Source organism: Carassius auratus, chromosome 49 (assembly GCF_003368295.1).
Source record: "Carassius auratus strain Wakin chromosome 49, ASM336829v1, whole genome shotgun sequence".
Taxonomy (NCBI): Eukaryota; Metazoa; Chordata; class Actinopteri; order Cypriniformes; family Cyprinidae; genus Carassius; species Carassius auratus.
Window position 1 is genome coordinate 5416519 of NC_039291.1, and position 21306 is coordinate 5437824.

At 39.7% G+C, this 21306-nt stretch overlaps 1 protein-coding gene across 7 annotated transcripts in view; it reads right to left on the minus strand.

Annotated features, from left to right (window-relative positions):
• Nucleotides 1-21306, minus strand: part of LOC113066077 (nuclear receptor coactivator 2-like) — a 100219-nt gene that overhangs the window by 17413 nt on the left and 61500 nt on the right. For all 7 annotated transcript variants that reach the window (XM_026237690.1, XM_026237688.1, XM_026237692.1 and 4 more), the window contains exons 6-11: nucleotides 18892-19069; nucleotides 16552-16734; nucleotides 11872-11973; nucleotides 10127-10267; nucleotides 9672-9819; nucleotides 4803-6054 (exon numbers count right to left, since the gene is read on the minus strand). In XM_026237690.1, coding sequence (XP_026093475.1) covers nucleotides 4803-6054; nucleotides 9672-9819; nucleotides 10127-10267; nucleotides 11872-11973; nucleotides 16552-16734; nucleotides 18892-19069 — 2004 coding nt within the window. The remainder of the gene's footprint in view (nucleotides 1-4802; nucleotides 6055-9671; nucleotides 9820-10126; nucleotides 10268-11871; nucleotides 11974-16551; nucleotides 16735-18891; nucleotides 19070-21306) is intronic.

The following is a 21306-nucleotide window of genomic DNA, read 5'->3' on the forward strand; positions in this document are numbered from 1 at the left end:
CTGTCTATTTTATAATTGCCCTTTTTAGCATATTTTCCAATGTAAATTACTCATGTGAAAGCAAAATTTTTAGCATCATTACTCCAGTAATCACTGTCACATGATTCTTCAGAAATCAGTCTAATATGCTGACTTTGTTCTCTTGAAACATGTATTATTTTTCTCAGTAGGTGTGCTCTGATTGATCTGGCTTTGATTGGCTTATTTCTGTCAATAGTACGTTTTTGATAACGTAAGAAAAGTAGTTTCAATGTTTTGCCACTTGCTTGAGCAACTTAACATATAAATCTAGAAGTAAATGCAAAAGTAAAAAAAAACATTGAATAAATAGTCTGTTGTTATTATTTTCAGTGACAACGTTTGGATTTGAAATCAAAATAATGGATAAATGTTGTGTTTGTGGTAAACACCCACAGATCAGTAGCAGACAGTCCGTGCCACTTCTCCTTTCACAAGTCACCTAAGAGGGGAATTCCTCCCATTTTCAAAAATGAAATTCAAGCCCTGAATAAATGTCTAAAAATCCTGATTGTTGTATCACTGTATATTGTTATAAATGAAAAAATGAAGGCTTTCAAAATATCGGTATCGGCAGATACTGCTTTCTGTGATCGGCTTCAAAAAACCTGATCCGAGCAAACCTAATTCTCAATGTTGAAAAATGTTGTGCTGCTCTATATTGTTGTGGAAACTGTGAGAAAAAAAATTCAGGACTCTTTGAGGAAGATAAAGTTAAAAAGAACAGTATTTATTTGTAACATAAATGTTTGTAACATTATAAATGTCTTTACTGTCACCTTTGATCAATTTATTGCATTCGTATTGAAAACTATTAAAACTACTAATTTCTATCAAAATAAATAAATAAAATCTCAAGCCCCAAACTTATTAGAAATGCGACATTTACTAGAATTAGGAAAATACATTTATAAAATCAAGCATGTAAAGTATAACTACTAAATTTAACTTATAAGAAGAAATTCAACCTTCAACATTTGTCAAGCCAAAGACAAATTAGAGATCCCCATTAAATATTGTATAGCATGTACTTATTTTGATGAGTTATAACATTGTATTTTTAATTTAATTAACCTATTCAAATGTAAGTTGGAGAATTAAACTTTAAAGAATTAAAGTTAACTTTAGCTTTGGCTGGAGTTCATTTAACATTATTTCAATGCAATAATAAGAAAGCACAATAACTGCTGCTTTGCAGTACTGCAGAGGACCCCTATGGTAGCGGACCCCCTGATGAAGACCCCTAAGGATATGCTATGAATACCAAACTTCAACCGTTAGTCCAAGTATGAAATAAGATATCAGTGCTGGTTTGATGGGACGGGGGGCTGTTAGTCATGTAGACAGGAGCAGGACCAAAGGGGTAAGAGGGGTTACAGGGTTAATTGGTACACAGAGGAACCACCAACGAAGCGACAGTGTCAGGGTTGGGACAGCTGTCTGCACCACACGTGTGTGTGTGTGTGTGTGTGTGCAACCCAGGAATGGTGTCAGGGACACAGGGTGCCTATTAGAGCTCTGTGAGGGGTTGGGAAGGGAAGAGGAGTGACACCCCATCCTGAGTCACACTTCCTGCTGCAGACACACACACACACACACACACACACACACACACACACACACACGCACCTCCGCAAGAGCATCAGACTGTAACACACTTACAAAGCACATCTATAGAAGCACACTCAGAGAAAGACACCATCGCCACCACAAATAGAAACAGTAAAATCCTTCTCTGTATGAGCACGTAGAGACAAAGAAGCACAAAAAAAACCTAGTGATGTTCCTACTAGCGAGTTGCTTAGCTGTCTGCTTATTCATGCTGACTAAAGGGGAGTCTAAGAAATTGAATGATTTGGAACAACACAGTAGGCAGCAACAAAATAGTGCTCACAAGTTACTTTAGTATTACTGAGACACCAACCCTAATGCTCACAATACTAACCCACTATTGATTCTAATAGAGGAAGTCATTAGCATGTTGCTAAGCTAATGCATGGTCTGCATTACGGGATTGTCTTCTCTATGAAGTCTGCATAAGATGCAAATCTGGCCAAAACAAGCTGTCTTATAAGACACTAGTGCCCCTGCCTACCTTTTAGAAACAGTGTTTTACATCTTAACTGTGCATATGATTTGAAAATGCTGTTTAGCTACACAGCTGCTTTAAAACAGAGTAAACTAGGACATACAGGATGTAAAAGAGACAGAGATTGAACGATCAATAGGGAGAGCGAGACAGAGAGAGAAAAAGAGGGACTGATACATCAGTGAACAGAGTGACTGAAGCCAGTGCAGCTGCCTGGGTGACAATAATATGTGCATCTGGGTCATTTCTACCGTCTGCCATAAAAACTGCATTATTGAAAGCCACCCTGTCCACAGCCATCGAAAGCCTTTATTTGTAAGCCAACTGTGAAAATAACCTTGAGCACTGAACGACGCTGGTGAAAGTCAGGAGTGGACGTGCTCCACGCGCTCAGAGGCACGGTGTCAGTGAAGACTCCTTGAGCCATCATGACCTTTCACACAGATCCCTGCTTCTCTTCAGTCTCAGCTGTAGCTCTGTCACAACAGCCAGCTGCTCATCTCATCACAGGAGCAAGAGAGAGATGAATGGTTCCAAACCCCAGTGAGCCACCTTACTCTCTACATACACTGGATGCCATGCTAGGAGTCAAGGAACCTCCTAAGTCACAAAAGACTCAGCTAATGACTTTGAAGAAATATTCATGACATTCAAATACTGTTTATTTTAAAAAAACATTTTGAATGCCATAACCTTTTTCACTAAATTTCACCAAATAAAATATAGCTGCTAAATGAATAGTGTAAATGGGACATCTTTTTGAATACGGACTTGCTATTTGTTTAGATTGCTTTCGTTTTTGGTACAATTCCCAAATCTGAAATGAAAACTGGATGGAACTAAAGGTCATTAAAAATAAATAATTATATGTATATTAAGATTCCTATTGCAAAAAATACTGTTCTTTTGAAATTCCATTCATCAAAGAATCTTGAAAAAATGTGTCAACTGTTTTTTTAACAGTGATAACAATAAAAAAAAATGTTTCTTGAGAACCAAATTAACACATTAGAATGATTCCTGAAGAATCACTTCAGTGACACTGAAGACTGGAGTAATGTATTCTTGGCATCACTGGAATAAATGAACATTTAAAAGAATATTTCACAATATCACTGTATTTTTTAACAAATAAATACCGCCATGTTAAGCAACTTCATTCTCTTGGTGAGCCTTATTTCATAACTGATGTCTAGGTAGGCAGCTCACTGGGGATTGGTCCTCCCTCTCCACTCGACATTTTTTTCCTCCATTCTCCCGCATCCTCAATAAATCAGGCTTTTTTTTCATGCACATCCATGCTTGAGCATCTCCTCCATCACTCTTCGTGTCCCGCTGTGGCCTCCCTGCTCTGTAAATCACTGTACTTCATGTTCTCAATGGCGCCGTCGTGGAGACCGTGAGGTCAGAGGTTCCTCACTAGCGCAGCTCTGGGCCTTTTCCTGGTAACCGAGGGGCGGTGAGGTCATTCTGCTAACAGGCTAACAGCAGCAGCTTCCTGAGACCGCTGCTTTGATTTGACAACTATGACTCAATTTGTGGCTCAATCAACAGCTTGTAAAAGAGGCCCAGGAAGACCAATGAGCACGAACACACACATACAGGATAATCTCTCTATTCTGTTGCCTGGCCCCAGACGCTCCTCTAACTTTACAGCCGCTGTGCCAGGCCTGATTGGTGCCCAGTGCCAGCTCAGTAGGGCATGTGCCAACTGCTGTGCCAGATGAGATGCACTGAACACCACCGAGATGCCTTCTTTCAAATGTCACAGAGCTGCTTCTGAGAAAGTCCTGCCAGTTTCCCACAGAATCGACTTCCTGTGACAGAGATCTCACTTTCCCCATCTCTCTCGTTCTCTCTCTCTCTCTCCAGCTGGCTGAGTCATTTATATCCCTGCTGTTACCATACTGCCTCGATCTGGGGCTTCATTGGCCGGTTTATGAATCTGTTGTTTGCTCTACTTTCACACCCAAACAGAGAGGAATACAAAAAGAGGGGAAAGGAAAGGATGCATACACTAACACTACAGCAACAAACTGAAAACAAGGCGATTAGAGTGTTTGAATGTGTTGGTATCAGTTATCATATCGGTTATTTCTGCGTGAGAATTCACAAATCTGACTGATAGCCAATATCTAACCAAAACATTCATTACCCACAACCACTAATGATGAATCTTTACACCATTTCACAAAAGGGACATTGTAATTCAATACAATCATTATTTTTTTTTCAAGTTTAAAACCAGCACACGCGATTCAGGTGGTGTTTTGCATATATAAACTATCTTTCGGTTTCAGTTATTCTGTATTGACACCATGCTATCAGTTACCACAACAAATATTTTTAACAATGCATTTACCATTTTTATACTGTATAAACTAGAAATTATAGACATACTTTCTTTTTTTGGATTTGCATTATTTCACAATGGTGAACCCTCCAAAATAAAATAATAATAACAATCAGAAAAAACTAATATGGCAACAGTAATAATAATCAAAAATTATTAGGTCATGTCCAATCTCACAGTGTCATGCTTTGTTGACCAGCACCATGTTTTACAACAGCCTATAATTTGTTCCTTTTTAAAACAAAAAAAAAAAATCAACAGGTGCATGACAATGAGGTATGCGTCTAAATGACTTGTATTAAATATCTCTTGGTTTATTGCCAGGATGGCGGCATCACTTACCGGCTCCACACTGTCGTAGCCGCCATCAGTTTTCTCTGTCGTAATTCCTTGCATCTTACTGCCCTCCACTTTTATTTCTCCAGGTTCCATCTTGACTTTATCCTTAAGTACATTATCATCTTTATCCAGTAGGTAGCGCAGTAGGGCATTGTCCTTCTTTTTGGGGCTGACGGGCTCTTGTTTAATGGCTAATTCAGCCCCACCGGCCGCCCCACCTGCAGTATCCTGACACAGCTCCTTCCCCGTGGCCTCGGCTGTGAGTTTGGCCAGGTCGACGGGCGACGAGCTATTCTGGAGAAGTCTATGAAGGATCTTGTGCTTCTCCTTCAGGGAGGTAGCATGTGACCCGGCTCCGCCCATGCCGCCGTTCCCTAGGCCCCCAGCGGGGTCCTTACACCCGGGCTCTCCACCAGTCATTGGAGGAGGTGAGGTGGACTCGATAGGCTCAGTTTTAGTGGTGAGGAGCTGCAGGAGTTTAGTATGGCCTTTGTTGTCACGTAGCCGGTTCTGTGGATCACTGGCATCTGGGTTGTTAAACTGGCTAAGGTTGCCCTTTTCATCTCTTTGCTGGTCAATGCCATCGTCTTGCCCGCCGTTACCCTGCTCTGATTGGTTCTGCTCTCCGAATGACTCAGAGGCTCCCATTTTGTTCAACATGTGAAGATTGACGCCCAATGAGGCTGGTGACCCCAATTTCCTGTCGGGAGAGCCCAGCGATTGCCCGTGGCTCACTCCATGGCACTCGCTAAGTGCCTGAAGGGCATTGAGGGAACTACTTGTATAACCATGGCTACTGCCAGCTCCCCCATTGGCACCCGTACTGCTAGTGCACATGCTCACAGGTGAATGTAAGCTTCCTGCTGGGGAGAACTGCGGTGGGGGCAAGCGTGGAGATCCTACCACTCCGGGACTGGCTCGGTGGCGTGGAGAAAGCATGCCTGGACTGCCTTGAGAAGGGCTGCTCAACTTCAGTGGATAGCCACTGCCCTGAGGTGTGGCCGCCTGCATGGTTGCTGAATGGCTCATGGTTCCCGGGCACCCGAAACGGTGGCCGTGTACTGGGCCGATGGCACCGGGCTCCTTCTGGCCAACAGGGGAGGGGAAAGTGGATGTGTTGCTGCTGACAGTGGCATCCTGCCCCTGGGGAGCGTTGGAGGAGCCTGCTGTGTTGGGAGAGCTCATGGGGTTCATGGTTTTGCCCATATTCTGAGCATTTCCAAGGTCAGGGGTCATGCCACAGACGGGCTGCTCCCTAAAACAGAAAGAAAATAGACATTTACAGTCGCTAATAGGTAATCAAATAATGCTGCAACATACACGCACATAGCACAAACATAGTTTATAGACTAAGAGTAATTTAATGATTGCAAGCTTGATGTATCACAAGTTTAAAATTCATAATTAGTGAACATAATAAAGGTAATTGTTACTATTGTTAACCAGAGCTTAAACGATTAAAAATCTGTGATTGACAATTCAGTAACTGAAGTTTGGTAATTTAAATCAAGCTTAAAAAAATTAAAATAAATAAATAATAACAATTAAAATGGGTGATAAAAAACAAACTTAACTAGACATGTTGCCTTGACAGCTAACTGAATTAATTTTAAGTACTAAATTACTAAATCTAATGCAGTAAATAATAAACGAAAGCTTAATAAAAAAGTATTAATAAGTACCATAATAGTATATAAATATACTATTTAGTATATATTACTAAAATAAGCCATTTAAATAAATCCTTAGTTAAGTTTTAATACGCATCTCGTCAGTAAAGCCTGTTCTCTAATCAGTGGTAGATTCCCTCAGGTGCGTGATTTCACATAGAGCAGGGGCATGTTCAAGTTCAAAACGGTGTGCAACGTTTTGCTACGGTTTCCGGGTTGAACGTCATGTTTCCTGGAAACGGCGTGCACCGGTGTGCAACGGGGTTTGAGATGCGTTTTCTCTTGTTTGGTGGGTGTGTCAGAACTTCAGTCCAATCAGCAGCAACATGTATATAAAGCATGCGGTATTAAAGTGAACTCTCACAATGGCTTCAAGGAAAATAATTTACAAATGTGTTCGTTGCAGCTCGGTATACGCAACAACTGAGTATATTAGAAGACATGTTTGTCGGAAGTTTTAATGTAAAAATATAGGATATCAACATAATGATGTAGTTGTTTATATTTTTAGCTTCATTGCAAGTGTATGACATTTGGTTTAGAAATAAACAATGGTAATTAAGTGCTTTTCCTAAAAATGAGAAAGAAAATACAGGCTATTAAAACCGTATGAACTTCAAATAAAGTCAGTATGTGAGGCTAAATAGATGGCTCTGAAAATTCTTCACAAAGAATGGCCTTCTCAGCTGCCATAGTTGCAACTCTTGCGTCATCAGAACAGTGTGTTCAACGCATCACCGTTTCTGTCTAAAAAACGTTGTGGAACGTTTTGTCGGGGCTGAACGCAGCCCAGCTGTTACTACACAGAGCTGTTGTTAACTGACTAGCTGCGCAAATCCACGTTCATTATCAGCGTTTATTTGTGCATCTTCTCAGGTAACAATGGCTCTGTGTAGTAACAGCTGCTCTATGAGAAATCACGCACCTGAGGGAATTTACTGCTGATTAGAGAACCGGCTTTACTGACGAGATGCGCATTAACGATCGGACGATCTTGATCGATGCACCCCTAGTTTTAAATTTTGGTGCAAATCTTATCCTACACCATTTAATGCACAAAAAATCCCTCAGACTAACACTGAAATAGTGACCCAAAGGGGCAATTAAGAAATCACCTAGCAACCATCTCAAACACAAAGTCCTAGCAACCATTTATCAAATAAGTTAAAAACACTTGGCAACCACATATCAATGCCCTGACAACAATTCCCTGGCATAGTTGTAATGCCATGCAAAACGTTTGGTTAATTATTGTAAAAAGAAAGAGACATAAAACGAGAAGTAGTAGAAAAAAGTGAGAGGAAAAAGGGGCATAAAAACAAAACCAGAAAACAATGCCTTAGTTCAGGCAGGGCATGCCTCTCTCATCAGGCTGGCACGTGCTTTTGTTGACAATGGTGTTTTAATTGTGATCCAAGGAATTGATATTGATTTCCAAGTAAATTCTACTGAAACTATTTCATTACATTAATCCAGTGCAGTCATTTGTTAAATTAATCTCGTAGTCAGGAAGCGGTTCTTCTAGCGCTCCAAACAAGGAATCCGAGAAAAGCGCTTAAGAGGAATTTCAGGAATGACTTAATTAACTAAAGTATGTTTCAGAAGAGAAGGTTAAAAGAGGGGAACAAATTATTATCAAAGAAAAACAGCAGTGCTCATCCCTCAAAACAAGCCACGGGACAGAGAAAACGAGCGGCTGTGCTGTCGTATCCCCCGCTAATGTAAAAATCTCCTCGGGGTATAAAGCTTTTAGCAAGCTACATACAAAAACTTGCTCAGAGCTGCTAAATGCATAGAGATGCCTTTGTTCGGAGCATGCAGGATGAATCAATGGTCAAGCTAGACTGTGTGTTATTGTGCTAGAGATGCTGTGCTTTAAGACAGCCACCCTCCCGTTGTGAGCTCACTCTGGGTTTAATGTTTATCTGTGCTCGACACCCCAGCCTAACACTGCTGCTATTGTGTTAGAAAGCAAACCGGTGTTCCTTCCTCGCATGCTGTGAGAGAGATTGAAACTCTGTAGCTAACATATAAAACTGTGTTCACAACTGCCTGCTGTGGATCCAAGCTTTACTAAGCCATACCCTCCAAATGATTGGATGTTATGTGAACATCTGATTTCACTGAATCATGCTTTAAAGAAAAATGTTTTACTCATCTTTGCATTAACTTCCTTTGTGGAACAGAAACTGAGAAATTCAGAAGAATATCCTGGTTGCTCTTTTCCGTGCAATTACTACGAACGGGGACTGAAGCTTTCAAGGTTCTAAAAAGTATTTAAAGCATCATACAAGCGGTCTGTATGAACTGTGAGTACTGACATAAGTTTTATGAAGTCATATGATAGCTTTTTTGTGAGAAAATGTAAGTCGTTATTCACTGATAATATACCCCTTCAATTATTTCAGCTGTGACCGAATCAGTGAGTTCCTGAGTTGAATTCAAGAACCAGATCGGTCTAATTCATGAAGGACTCATTCAGTGATCTCAAATTGGACATTGCTATGTCTCCCATGAAAAACGAGAGGTGATATACAGTGAATCAATACTTTTGGCCTGTTCCTCACACAAATCTATCATACAGCTTCAGAACACTTGATTTTGTGCATTATTTTTGAAACTCCAGACGCACCATAACTGAATGGAAAAGAACCACAAGAATCCGCGTTCCACAAGAATGAAAAAAAAATCATATGTGTTTGGAACGTCGTCTTATTTTGGGTAAATTTTCCTTTTAACATCGGAATAATTCGTATTCAGTTACTCCATAATTAAATCAGCAATCAAATTCTGAGGAATTATCAGGGGTGAAAATGCTTGTTTGCCAATGTGTAGCTGTGGGAGTCGAGGGAGTCGTGTTATTCTTGGTTCTGATGGAATGTTTAGAGACCAGCATCGGCCTCTGGGAAAACATGGTCAGATGTTCTCACATGACAGTGAGATTTCAGTATATGGTCATTAACTGGGCTTGTCAGAACTAGAAAGCGTGCATTTCAACGGACTGCTCACACACAGAGCTGAATCAGACAGGAAACAGTGAGAAGTGGGTCAAAAATGACTCAAACACTTACTCATGTAGTAGTTCATAAAATACACCATTGCATTTACACGAGAAACTCAGATTCAGACATAAACAGAAACAGAAACAAAACAACTCAAGTGCAGGCACTCGTGGCAAGCTGTGCAGCTGGGTAGGGGGTACCTTTGTAAAATGTGCAGTGACATGTAGAGCTGTGGCTCGTTGGTAGCAGGTGACCGAACCAGTTTGCTCTTGGTGTGAGCTGAGACGATGGTCCCGTCCGACAGGGAAAACCGGTAGATAGGACTGAAAGCCTGCCCATGCCTCAGCACTGCAAAACAACACACCCACATGATTAGAACATCATCACTTGGAGATATGTAAATGTACATTAAAGAACACTGAAACAAACAACATCTTAATTAGATCAAGATAACAAGCGCTATTAAACATAAACCAATATAATTCCTATAAGATTAGCCTTTTCTAGCAAAGATACTGCATACATTACTCACATGCGCACACTTATATATGTTTTCAGACACCAAAATGATTTGTTGTTTGCTACAATATATAAAAATACAGTAATGTCTACTATATTAAGTGTTAAGTGGATTAATGTGAGATGTGCTCAGTACCTTCTTGCTGATGCCGCTTGGCGAATGACATGTCTCCATCATTTTGGAGATGAAAGCGCTGAATGCATCTCCGCACCAAGTCTTCCCAGCCAGGTTTCATAGAGGCTCGTAACAGACTGGTGTCCAGGGAGGTGATCTTACCTACAAACACACAGTTTTGGTTTCGTCCGTGACAGGTTGTCTGTTTTCAAGGTTAAATCTTAAATGTATTAATGCAAAGAATGTTTAAGCACATCTAAAGCTGATCTGCAAAGCAAAATTTGAATACATGTATTGAGACTATTTGTAGTGTTTCACTAATTGCAGAAGTTTAATACTTAGGGCTATGGACTTGGAATAAACCCCTAAGCAGCACGACTGAGGAATATCGAACGTTAATTTGTAAGAACTGTGACCAAAAAATAAACAAAGCATGATAGAAACATCTCAGGGCTATATATGTACACACACACACACACACACACACACACAAACACAGTGGGTACGGAAAGTATTCAACCCCCTTTAAAATTTTCACTCTGTTATATTGCAGCTATTTGCTAAAATCATTTAAGTTATTTTTTTTCCTCATTAATGTACACACATCAGCCCATATTGACAGAAAAACAAAGAGTTGCTGACAAAAAAAAACTGAAATATCACATGGTCCTAAGTATTGCTGTGACACTCATATATTTAACTCAGGTGCTGTCCATTTCTTCTGATCATCCTTGAGATGGTTCTACACCTTCATTTGAGTCCAGGTGTGTTTGATTATACTGATTGGACTTGATTAGGAAAGCCACACACCTGTCTATATAAGACCTTACAGCTCACAGTGCATGTCAGAGCAAATGAGAATCATGAGGAACTGCCTGAAGAGCTCAGAGACAGAATTGTGGCGAGGAACAGATCTGGCCAAGGTTACAAAACAATTTCTGCACGATATGTGTGGAGAAAACCAGGCACTACTCATCACCTGTCCAATACAGTCCCAACAGTGGAGCATGGTGGGAACAGCACCAAGCTGTGGGGCTGTTTTTCAGCTGCAGGGACAGGACGACTGGTTGCAATCGAGGGAAAGAAGAATGCGGCCAAGTACAGGGATATCCTGGATGAAAACCTTCTCCAGAGTGTTCAGGACCTCAGACTGGGCCGAAGGTTCACCTTCCAACAAGACAATGACCCTAAGTACACAGCTAAAATAAATAACGAAGGAGTGGCTTCACAGCAACTCTGTGACTGTTCATGAATGGCCCAGCCAGAGCCCTGACTTAAACCCAATTGAGCATTTCTGGAGAGACCTGAAAATGGCTGTCCACCAACGTTTACCATCAAACCTGACAGAACTGGAGAGGATCCCCAAATCCAGGAGTGAAAAACTTGTTGCATCTTTCCCAAAAAGACTCATGGCTGTATTAGATCAAAAGGCTGCTTCTATTAAATACTGAGCAAAGGGTCTGAATACTTAGAACCATGTGATATTTCAGTTTTTCATTTTTAATAAATGTGCAAAAATGTATGTCTGTGAACTGTGGAGCTACACGCTAATTTAAATAACTCAATAAAAAAACATTTTTCTTTTGGTCACATCTAATTTCACCTAAAAACGTCAACGGTTTACACTGTTAAACTGGGCGCTAAGCCATTTTCATTTTATGAAACAGTTGTTCCAGGTTACAGTCAGTCTCTGTTGTTGTCTAACTGCGATGTAAACTCCCTTTGAAGAGCAGAAGCGGAGAGAAGGGTGGTGTTGGCATGGTTACCTTGGAGGTCTTGGCGGGTGGTGAAGCTTTCGTGCGTGGGGAGCATGGGTCTCTCTTTCATGGGTACTCTCCGCGCGACACAGATCAGACACGACTGGAAATCTACAGTCAGAGCGAGAGAGAAAAAGATCAGATCAGTGATAACAGATTATTAAAGTGTTCTGAAGGGTGCTTCTGAATGATGAGGCATGGGTTCTGTGTGTTTGTGTGTGCTGAGGGGGCGTTGCGGAGTGGAGCGTTGGGTGATATGATGGAATGTGACCTTTGCTTTGTGTCATTGTGGAGGCTGACCCTGCTGTGCTGCTCCCATGGAGACTAAGTTAGAAAAGTCATCCCTCATCCACCCACAAAAAGATCAGAAGAGAATCATAATGTCACCTACAGTCTAACACATCAGACGCATACATGATCAGGAATAATCAACAAGAGGACTGTAGTAACAGCATCCATGATATATATGCATCAAAAGTTTGAAGCATCCATGATAAAATACATAATTTGATGTTTTAGATGATTTTTAATTTGATTTAATATTTTTATTTAACAAGGACTCAAAATTAATAAAAAAAAAATGTTTACATTTATAATGTTGCAAAAGATTTCTATTTGCTCTTTTGAACTTTGTTAATTAAAAACCCTGCAAAAAAAAAAAACGCTATTATATATATATATATATATATATATATAAAATAGCATTTTTTTCAGTATATATATATATATTAAAATCTGCATATTAGAGAGATTTCTGAAAGATCATGTGACATTGAAGAGTGGAGTAATGATGCTGAAAATTCTGCTTTGCCATCACAGGAATAAATTTAATAATGAAAACACTAAAATAGAAACACTTATTTTAAATTGTAATAATATTTCACAATATTACAATCAAATATCAAATAAATGCAGCCTTGTAGAGTATAAGAGACTTCATTCAAAAACGTTAAAACATACTAGAATAATATGTATACATGTAATGTATACATATATATATATATATGTATATATATCATAAAAAAATAAAACCTTTACTCATAATTCTTCTTATGGTTATGTAGCTAAAGATATTCATTCAGCTTTCTCAAACCTGTAGTACTTGTCTCATTTTAAAGATGGATATCACTGAAAGTTAAAACTTGCAGTTCATTCAGTGAATCAGACATTGATTGAACAACCCCACTGACTGATTCAGAGAAGAATTTGTCAGAATTCGATTCAAAATTGTAACTTTAGTGTTTAAAAAAAAAAAAAAGTATATTATTGTGCCAACTGATTCCTTGTTTATGAATCAGACTACAGTTGCTAATGACATGTTCTACTTTTTGAGCTACGGGTTATGATGTTTATATCAAGTTGATGTGAACAGGCCTTTACGTGCAAACACATGGCTGCTGCAGAGCCCCTTGGGTGGTCTCTACTCCAAACTGCATGAAGACCCAGCTTACATGTCTCTGCAATAAACTCTCTCTGATACCCCTCTCCTCATACACATTCCTTCTCTGTCTCCTGCGCCAGGGTGAGCTGGCTGGCTGAAAGAGCAGCTGGCACACAGCTAACACAGACGGGCCATAAAGAGAGACACTCCATCACTCAACACACCAACAGTACCCAGAAAAAATTAAACATTATGTGTGTGCATGTGAGGGAGAGAGAGAAAGAGAGAGAGAGAGAGAGAGAGAGAGAGAGAGAGAGAGAGAGAGAGAGAGAGAGAGAGAGAGAGAGAGAGAGAGAGAGAGAGAGGAGAGACCAATGCTAACCATCTCTCATTGCCCCGCACTCACTGTTACACACTCACACACTCTTAAACCCCAAGCCAGGGCCAAAACCAAAACCGTGTTGATCCAGTAAAGAACTGGGTCTCAAATGCACCCTGAACTCTGGGTGACTCCGAGAGTAGGAAGAGGAGGAGAGAAAAGAGCAAATGAATCACAGACTGAAACATTTCTCGGGGCGGGACGCACGAGCGCTGCTGTTGCCTTTTCACCTTATTTTTCAGTAACTGGAAGACTAATTTTTCTCACGTCAGGAATGAATTTTAACACTAAATATTGTTTCTATGTTAGAGCAACTCAAACTTAAAGAGTACTCACTGAATACTCACTGTTGTTCTCATATGGATCACACCTTAGGATTTGAGGTGGACTAAAATACTTTAATATTTTACAATACCTAATGGATATCCTAAAATGGCAAGATAGCAAGGTACAGTGTGGTAAACTGCAAGGAATTTTTTTAATGATATTATGATTATGAAACGAGGTACAGTATTTCTGCTCATCACTCTTTGCACAAAGCAACAAATTGACGAAGAATGTTGTGATGAGTGGGGCGGGTGGAGTGAAGTGATTGGAAATGAGCGACACCTGCTACACCCACCGGTCTCGAGTCCCACGGAGGAGATCGGAAGGATATAAAACAGGAGCGACGGCAGTGAAGGACGAGAGAGGACCAGGCCTGGGCTTTATTTGGTGTTTTGATTTTGTCTGTGTGCGGCAGTTGTCCGTGAGGGGCTGTCGCGCTGTTTTGTCTTTATTTTGTTATTAAACTTCATTTTGATTGTCTGCCGTTTCCCGCCTCCTCCTTCCCACGAAACAACCACTGTTACAGTGGTGCTGCTCATTTCCAATCACTCCACCGGCCTCGCCCCATTCCCACGTCTCTCGGCCCCACTCGTCACAAATGTATTCAAATAGTATTATTGTATTGCAGCTGTTAAACCAATGTAATATTGTATTGTCAGGCCCAAGCTCAATCTCATTCCTATTTATGAAGTTTCTTTCATTTAATTTTAGGGGTGTGACGGTATGCAAAAATCACGGTTCGCTACGTACCTCGGTTTTAAAGTCACGGTTCGGTTCATTTTCGGTGCAGTAAGGGAAAGAAATGCAAACATTAAACTGCAGGTTGTTTATTACTATAAACTTTTTTTTTACAATTTGTTTACACTTTTTTAAAAATACTTTTTAAAAATATATATATATATATAAAATAAAATAAAAATAAGAAATAAAATACTGCTGCAAAGTTCTCCACTAAATAAAATACTCTCAGTCTCAAACCAATATCATATAATAAAATATAATGAAAAATATAAATAAATAACTATGATTACAGTGCAGCATTACCAATCCCAGCTTGTAGGCCTGCTCATATTTAAAAAATCTATATATAACTTTTCCAAAGTGTAAAATGCAGCATCAACAGTTTCAGTTTTTAGACCTGCTCAGATTTCGTTATTGCGTTGGACCCATCGGAATTAAGATCAAAGGTCTGTTTAAATGCCGACGGGAGCTGTGTTTGAATTACAATAGTTTTTTTCCTAGTTGTAGTGATGTTCACACTCGCGTGATGCCTTTTGAAAGCCTTAGGCCGGTGACACACTGGCATTTTGCACCTGTCAAACATAGTCTATTTTGCTGTCAATACTGTTGACGGTGTCCTTTATCGGTAGGCTTTATATTTATGCTCAACATGAAGTATAGATATTGTTGTCGTGAAGACAAGATCCTGGTCTGTCGGCGGCCTCCCTCTTTGTCACCCACAGTAGCAGCAGCGCGCCAGCGCCACGTCAGGCACGATTCTGGTGTGTAAAGACACAGAAAACGCGAAGCAGCCGTCAAGCAACTGACACGCAGCCAGTGTGTCACCGGCCACCGGGCGGGATTTGCCGTGAACGCCACTTGATATGTTCGTTTGGAAACACGAAAATGTACCTATGCTCCGCATACAAAATATTGCATTCAGTCATTTGGTACACATGTGCACCGTAACGAAAGCCCTGTACCGAAACGGTCCAGTACGAATACACGTACCGTTACACCCCTATTTGTCTACTTTCAGTGCAATCCTAATCCTATATACAGTCATCGTGTCACCAAATGTAGTGTCTCAACACAACAGTACAGCGACTCTATCAGATGGTAATACCATGGAACTCTGATATATATCATGGAACTGAATTATTACAGAATTAACATGTCACTACAAAGTTCTGCAAAGAATACTGTGATACCTTGGTACACTACAGGTAAACAGTTTAGGGTAAGTAAGAAATTAATCATTTTATTCAGAAAAGGTACATTAAACTGCTAAAAAAATTAAAAATAAGAGTAAATGCTTGTGTTTTCTAGTCATCAAAAAATTCAGAAAATACAAAAAAGTTTCTAGAAAATGCAAAGCAACTGTTTTCAACATAATACTATGAAATGTTTCTTAAACACCAAATTAGCATATTAGAATGATTTTCTGAAAATTCAGCTTTGCCATAGCAGGTATAAATTACACAATATTACTTTAATGTGTTTTAGATCAAATAAAAGCAGCCTTGATGAGACTTCTTTCCAAAACATTTAAAAAAATCTTACCAACCCCCAAAATTTTGAATGATAGTGCATGTTAAATTACTACTGCTTTTTATAGTAACAAGACCACAAAATGACAGCAACTTATGACAACTGTAGATAAGGACAACAATTTTCATCCACTGGAACCAAAAGTCCTTTGAAAAACTATAGGTTAAAAACTGCTTGTTTGTGGCAAGCTTGACAAATGAGCGCTCGGATCTATGTAAGGGGAGTAGTCACTTAGCTTGGCTGAAGCCTCCTGCTCTGCTTTGAAGCATTAAATCTAGAGTTTCAGTACTGTTCATGTGGCTTAAGTGTGTTTTAAGAAACCGTGGCTCACCCTCTCCCTCCTCCTTGATGGACTTTGGTTCAGACACAGCGAAACACTGCATAGTCTCATATTTCTGCTGTGCCTCGTGATCCTGCGTCTCTTCGGCCTCGCTGTGAGGGTTCACCAGCATGCGGCAGTTGAAGGTGTGGCTGTTCCTCCGAGGATTCTCGCTGGACCACGGCACTCCATTCACTGTGGGAGAGAGGTGAAGAGACATTAGTGGTTAGGGCTGTCACTTTTGTGAAAAAAATAATTTTCGATTTTTAAGACATAAGTGTTCATTGAATCGATTGTAAAATCGATTTTCCATGTCTAAAAAAAAAAGACGTTTCCTTTTTCAACGTCAAATAACGGACGAACGTAAAGAGAGCGCTGAAAACACACAAGTCAGCAATGTCTCTTATTTATTGGCATGAAGTTTCATGCAGAATAACAAACAGCAACAGGAGTGCAACATTCTCGAAAAAATATATGCAGAGGGGAAGGCTGCCATAACAAAAGAAAAACATCACTGCAGGCTTCAACCCGGCTGCATTTATGATTTAGGCAATTCAAAAATCTCCAAGATTATTTTAAATAATGATTCAATCCATTTCAAACAACTGTTCAAAAAGAAAACGCGCTCCAACCGCACTGATGTCCCAGGGACACTCAGGTACAACTGCGCAAGGTGGGGGTATTACTGCCAATTTTCCACCACAAAAGCCGGTCGCTGTCAGCTTGCAGTGGTCCTTTTCTTAACTCAGAATCTCCTGTAACTAGATACGCGAATGAAGCGAATTCGTGTCAACCGCACTACGAGACCTCCAGACACGCGTTTACGTGTCTTTACATTGACTTAACATTGAAATCATTCGCGCCAGATGCTCTATTTGGTTTGGTGTGAAAGCAGCCGCTTCGAAGTCACTGGGTCTTATAGGCGCGTAAAATTGCTGTTATTTTCTGTCTAGTTTTCGCAAGGCATACTGCACTTTCGGAATTCTTCATTTTCTTTTTCTGCTTGTTTGTGAGGTTTTTTTTACATCTATATTTTTTAATTAATTATTTTAAAATGAATAGTGTACATATTTGGTTAAAATCGATTCGCTATTTTCATTTTCGAAACTTTTTTTGGTTGGTCCGATTGATTGTGAAATCGATTTTCGAACTAAAAGTGACAGCCCTATTAGTGGTCGACCAATAGTGTTTTTTTGACAGCCGATGCTGATATCGTGGAAAGCAGGGGGCCGATAGCCGATAGAGCCAATATAATTATATATATTTTTTATATTTAAGAAATTTAAAGACATTTGACTCATTTGATCATCAATGGATAAAACAAAAAAAGAAATGTGTAATATAAACATGCTTATATTTTAGATGACAAAAGTATTTTTCATAAATAATATTTAATAAATATAATTAAAAAGGAAGTTAACTCTGTAACCAACAGGGCACTCAGTATTCTGGTAAGTTTGTGCACATTGGAAATCATATTTTTCAAATAAAGCCAGGGTAACACACATTTTACATACAGCACACAGAAAAAATGACATGAATATGTCAGTGGGCAAATGCATAAAGCGCAGCATAATTTGAAATCACGAGTTTAAAGTTTAAAGCATTCAATTCACACGTTATTATTATTAATTTCGTAATGGTAATTAATATATTGTAACTCAATATCATAGTGAAACTGCATACTTCTCTCTAATGACGTATACACATTTGACTGCAAGCTCAACAACATCTCAAAATCTAAACACCAGCGAAGCATCTGAACAATATAACCAAGTCCCAGTCCTAAATATTTTTTCTTTTTTTGATAATTTGTTACACATAGACATATATAACAGTAAAGAATGTGATTTTGTCGCTACTTCTGTTTCATTGTGACTTTAAGAAACAAAATAAATTAGAAGTTCATTGGAAGTCACTGAGTTAGAACATTTCTTTTATATAAACGTAATGCTTCACATCACCAGCTATCACTGAAAATGATTTTTTTTTTTTTGACATATCTTGGAATTTATTTATCAAATGTGTATCCATATTAGTTTACCCAAATGTCTTCTTAACTGAATAAAATTTTTTATTCACCTCAAGTGAGCAATTGCTTGGTGTTACATGCAATATCTTTACGTGATATTTAATTTAAACTGAAATATGTTGATAGAAAGCTATAGCTAGTGTGAACACTTCTTAGACTTAAATAATAAGTAATATTAATATAATCGCAGGGTGGAAATGCAACTGCTCTAAGTGACGCTACACTTGAGTGTTGTCGTTCCTAAAAAGAAGAGGTGCTAAAAGCACAAGTAAAATGAAAATAGCTAAATGGGAAGGAAACAATAAAGGGAAAATTCTCACCATGTGATTTGGGCAGGAGGTTTTTGATGAATTCATTATGGTCTCCTACATGCAGGATGCTGTAAACACTGGTGTTCATCAGCTCTTCCTGATTATACCGCAGGTACTGCGTCACGTTCTCGGACACAAACACGATGTTCCCCTCCATGTTCACCACAAAAAAGAACCCATCTAAGGCCTGGAGGAAAAAAACACTGCCTATTAGTACTGTGAGCACAGATGCATAGCTAACACCAATATTATCACATGAAGTAGACATAAAGGCTACATAATATACACATCCTAGCTCTAAAAGCGTCAACATTCAATTGGGAAGATGTGATAACCAGCAGAAACTAAATAAAAAGCCGTCAAGGAAGGCTGGGAGTCCTTGTAGTCTCCAAACAACAGATCAAATGAAGTCAAGACAATCAAGACATGTGTCTGAATTCATGACCTTGAGATTGATTGAGTGGTTTTTGAGCAACAACAGACTGAACGTAATGATCTCAATTCAGGTAAACCATGATTAAGTAATTAGCTGCAGGAAAACAAGAAGATCTCGTCAGTTGCAGGTAGGAGGTTATTTTCACAGGCTTCCTCTCAGAGCGATACTGTCAGGCAGGCAGACAGGGGAAGTGGAGCAACTGTTTTCCTTATTTTAAATGCAGATTACAGGCTACGGCTTTATTAGAGTGCATACTTGTTTCGCATCTCCTGACGGGTGCACTGAAGGTGTCTTTAATAATGATATATTAATTTATATATACACCACTGTGCAAACGTCTTATGCCTCTAGTATTTTCACCATCAAAGTTATTTTAATATTTTATTGTAATGTGTCAGTATGAAATATCAGTTTACATTGATAAAAAAATGTTTTGCTATTAATTGGAATAATGCAGTGCATAATGCAGAAATGTAATTTATTCCTGTGATGCAAAGCTGAATTTTCAGCAGCCTTCTGTCTTTAGTATAACACGACCCTTCATAAATCCTTCTAATATGCTGATTTGCTGCTCAAAAAGTAGTAAAAAAAATAAATAATATTAGACATTTCCACAAAGTTAAATGGTTAACATTTTGTAAATAGTTAAATAATACAAACAAACGATATATCAGTAAAAACGATATATCAATTTACTTCTAATACTAAGCCTTCAGTTCAGAATCTGTGGTGAAAGCATCCATGCATGCTTTAATGTGTTCATTGTGTATGAAGATTAACTTTCTCGCCTGCTTGTTTCGAAAACAAACGAGCTCTTCTGAATCTCAGCGCTTCATAGCATGTGACAGAAATGATATTGACGAGTCTTAATTGAAAGAACACAGCCTTAAGTCAAGCATTACCTATCAAGATGGTGTCAATTAGGCCTCTGAATGCAGTCAGCCCCTGAGGGCCTATAGCGATCGCTATAAAAGCTGCTGTTTGCTTTAGAATGTGGAGCAGCAGCTCGGAAATCATTCTTTAATCTGCGGCGGAGCGTAATAAGCTCTAAATCTTTTTATCAGCAAAACAAACACAGCGCAGAGAATTATTTCACAAACACTCGGCCGTGAAAAAATAAAAACAAAACCCTCAAGAAAGCCAAGAACGAACGTACGTACTCCAGAGAGCGGATAAAGCGAGGGATGGAAGAGGAGAAGAGGAGCAAGCGGAAAAAAAGCCCACAAGCCCCTATTTGTGCACTGCTCTAGATGTGGCCATCTGGTGGGCACATTCAGCAAACATCGCAGAGTAAACACAGGAATGCCAAATCCACCTTTATTTAGCCACAATTATGCAACTCTGTAAAATGTGCTGATGGAGGTGTATTGCAACATGAATGGAGCTGGGTGGGCCCGGCCCGGCCTCAATGTCCCGCTGTAGGAGGTTGCATAACTTCCTATACAAAGAAGAGACTAGGTCCAAACTCATTGCTAGTGTTAGTGGACTCGGAAAACGGACACACACCCTGTGGCACGGCGAGCTTGGCCACAAATCCCCACACACACTGCTCACGAAGAACACAAAGCTGCTTTAGCGGATCCTATGGCTGCTCACACTTCAGCTTCCAACGCCAAACAATGGGGTTTTTCACTGGGGCAGGGGGCCGTGCAGAACTGCGAAAGCTTTACACAAGGCCTGTCTGTGTGCACGAGTGCGTGTGCCTGGGAGGGGCTGTTATGGGTGTTGGGTGGAAAAGGCCAGTCGGGTGAGTCCCCCTCTCTCTGGCCTTTTGTCACAAGTGGTTTTAATTAGGTGCATTATAGCGTGTGGGTGTGAATCGTCCCTTCCTTTGCTTGTTTCAAACAGATGGAAGCTCAAGCGCACAAGCACGCAGGCTATATTTGGCATCTGCTTCGTGTTGATTCGGTGACGGAGGACCTTGGAGGCTATAAATACCCCAAAGAGGAGAGGGTGTGAGAGAAAGATGGAGCGGCTGGATGGGTGGA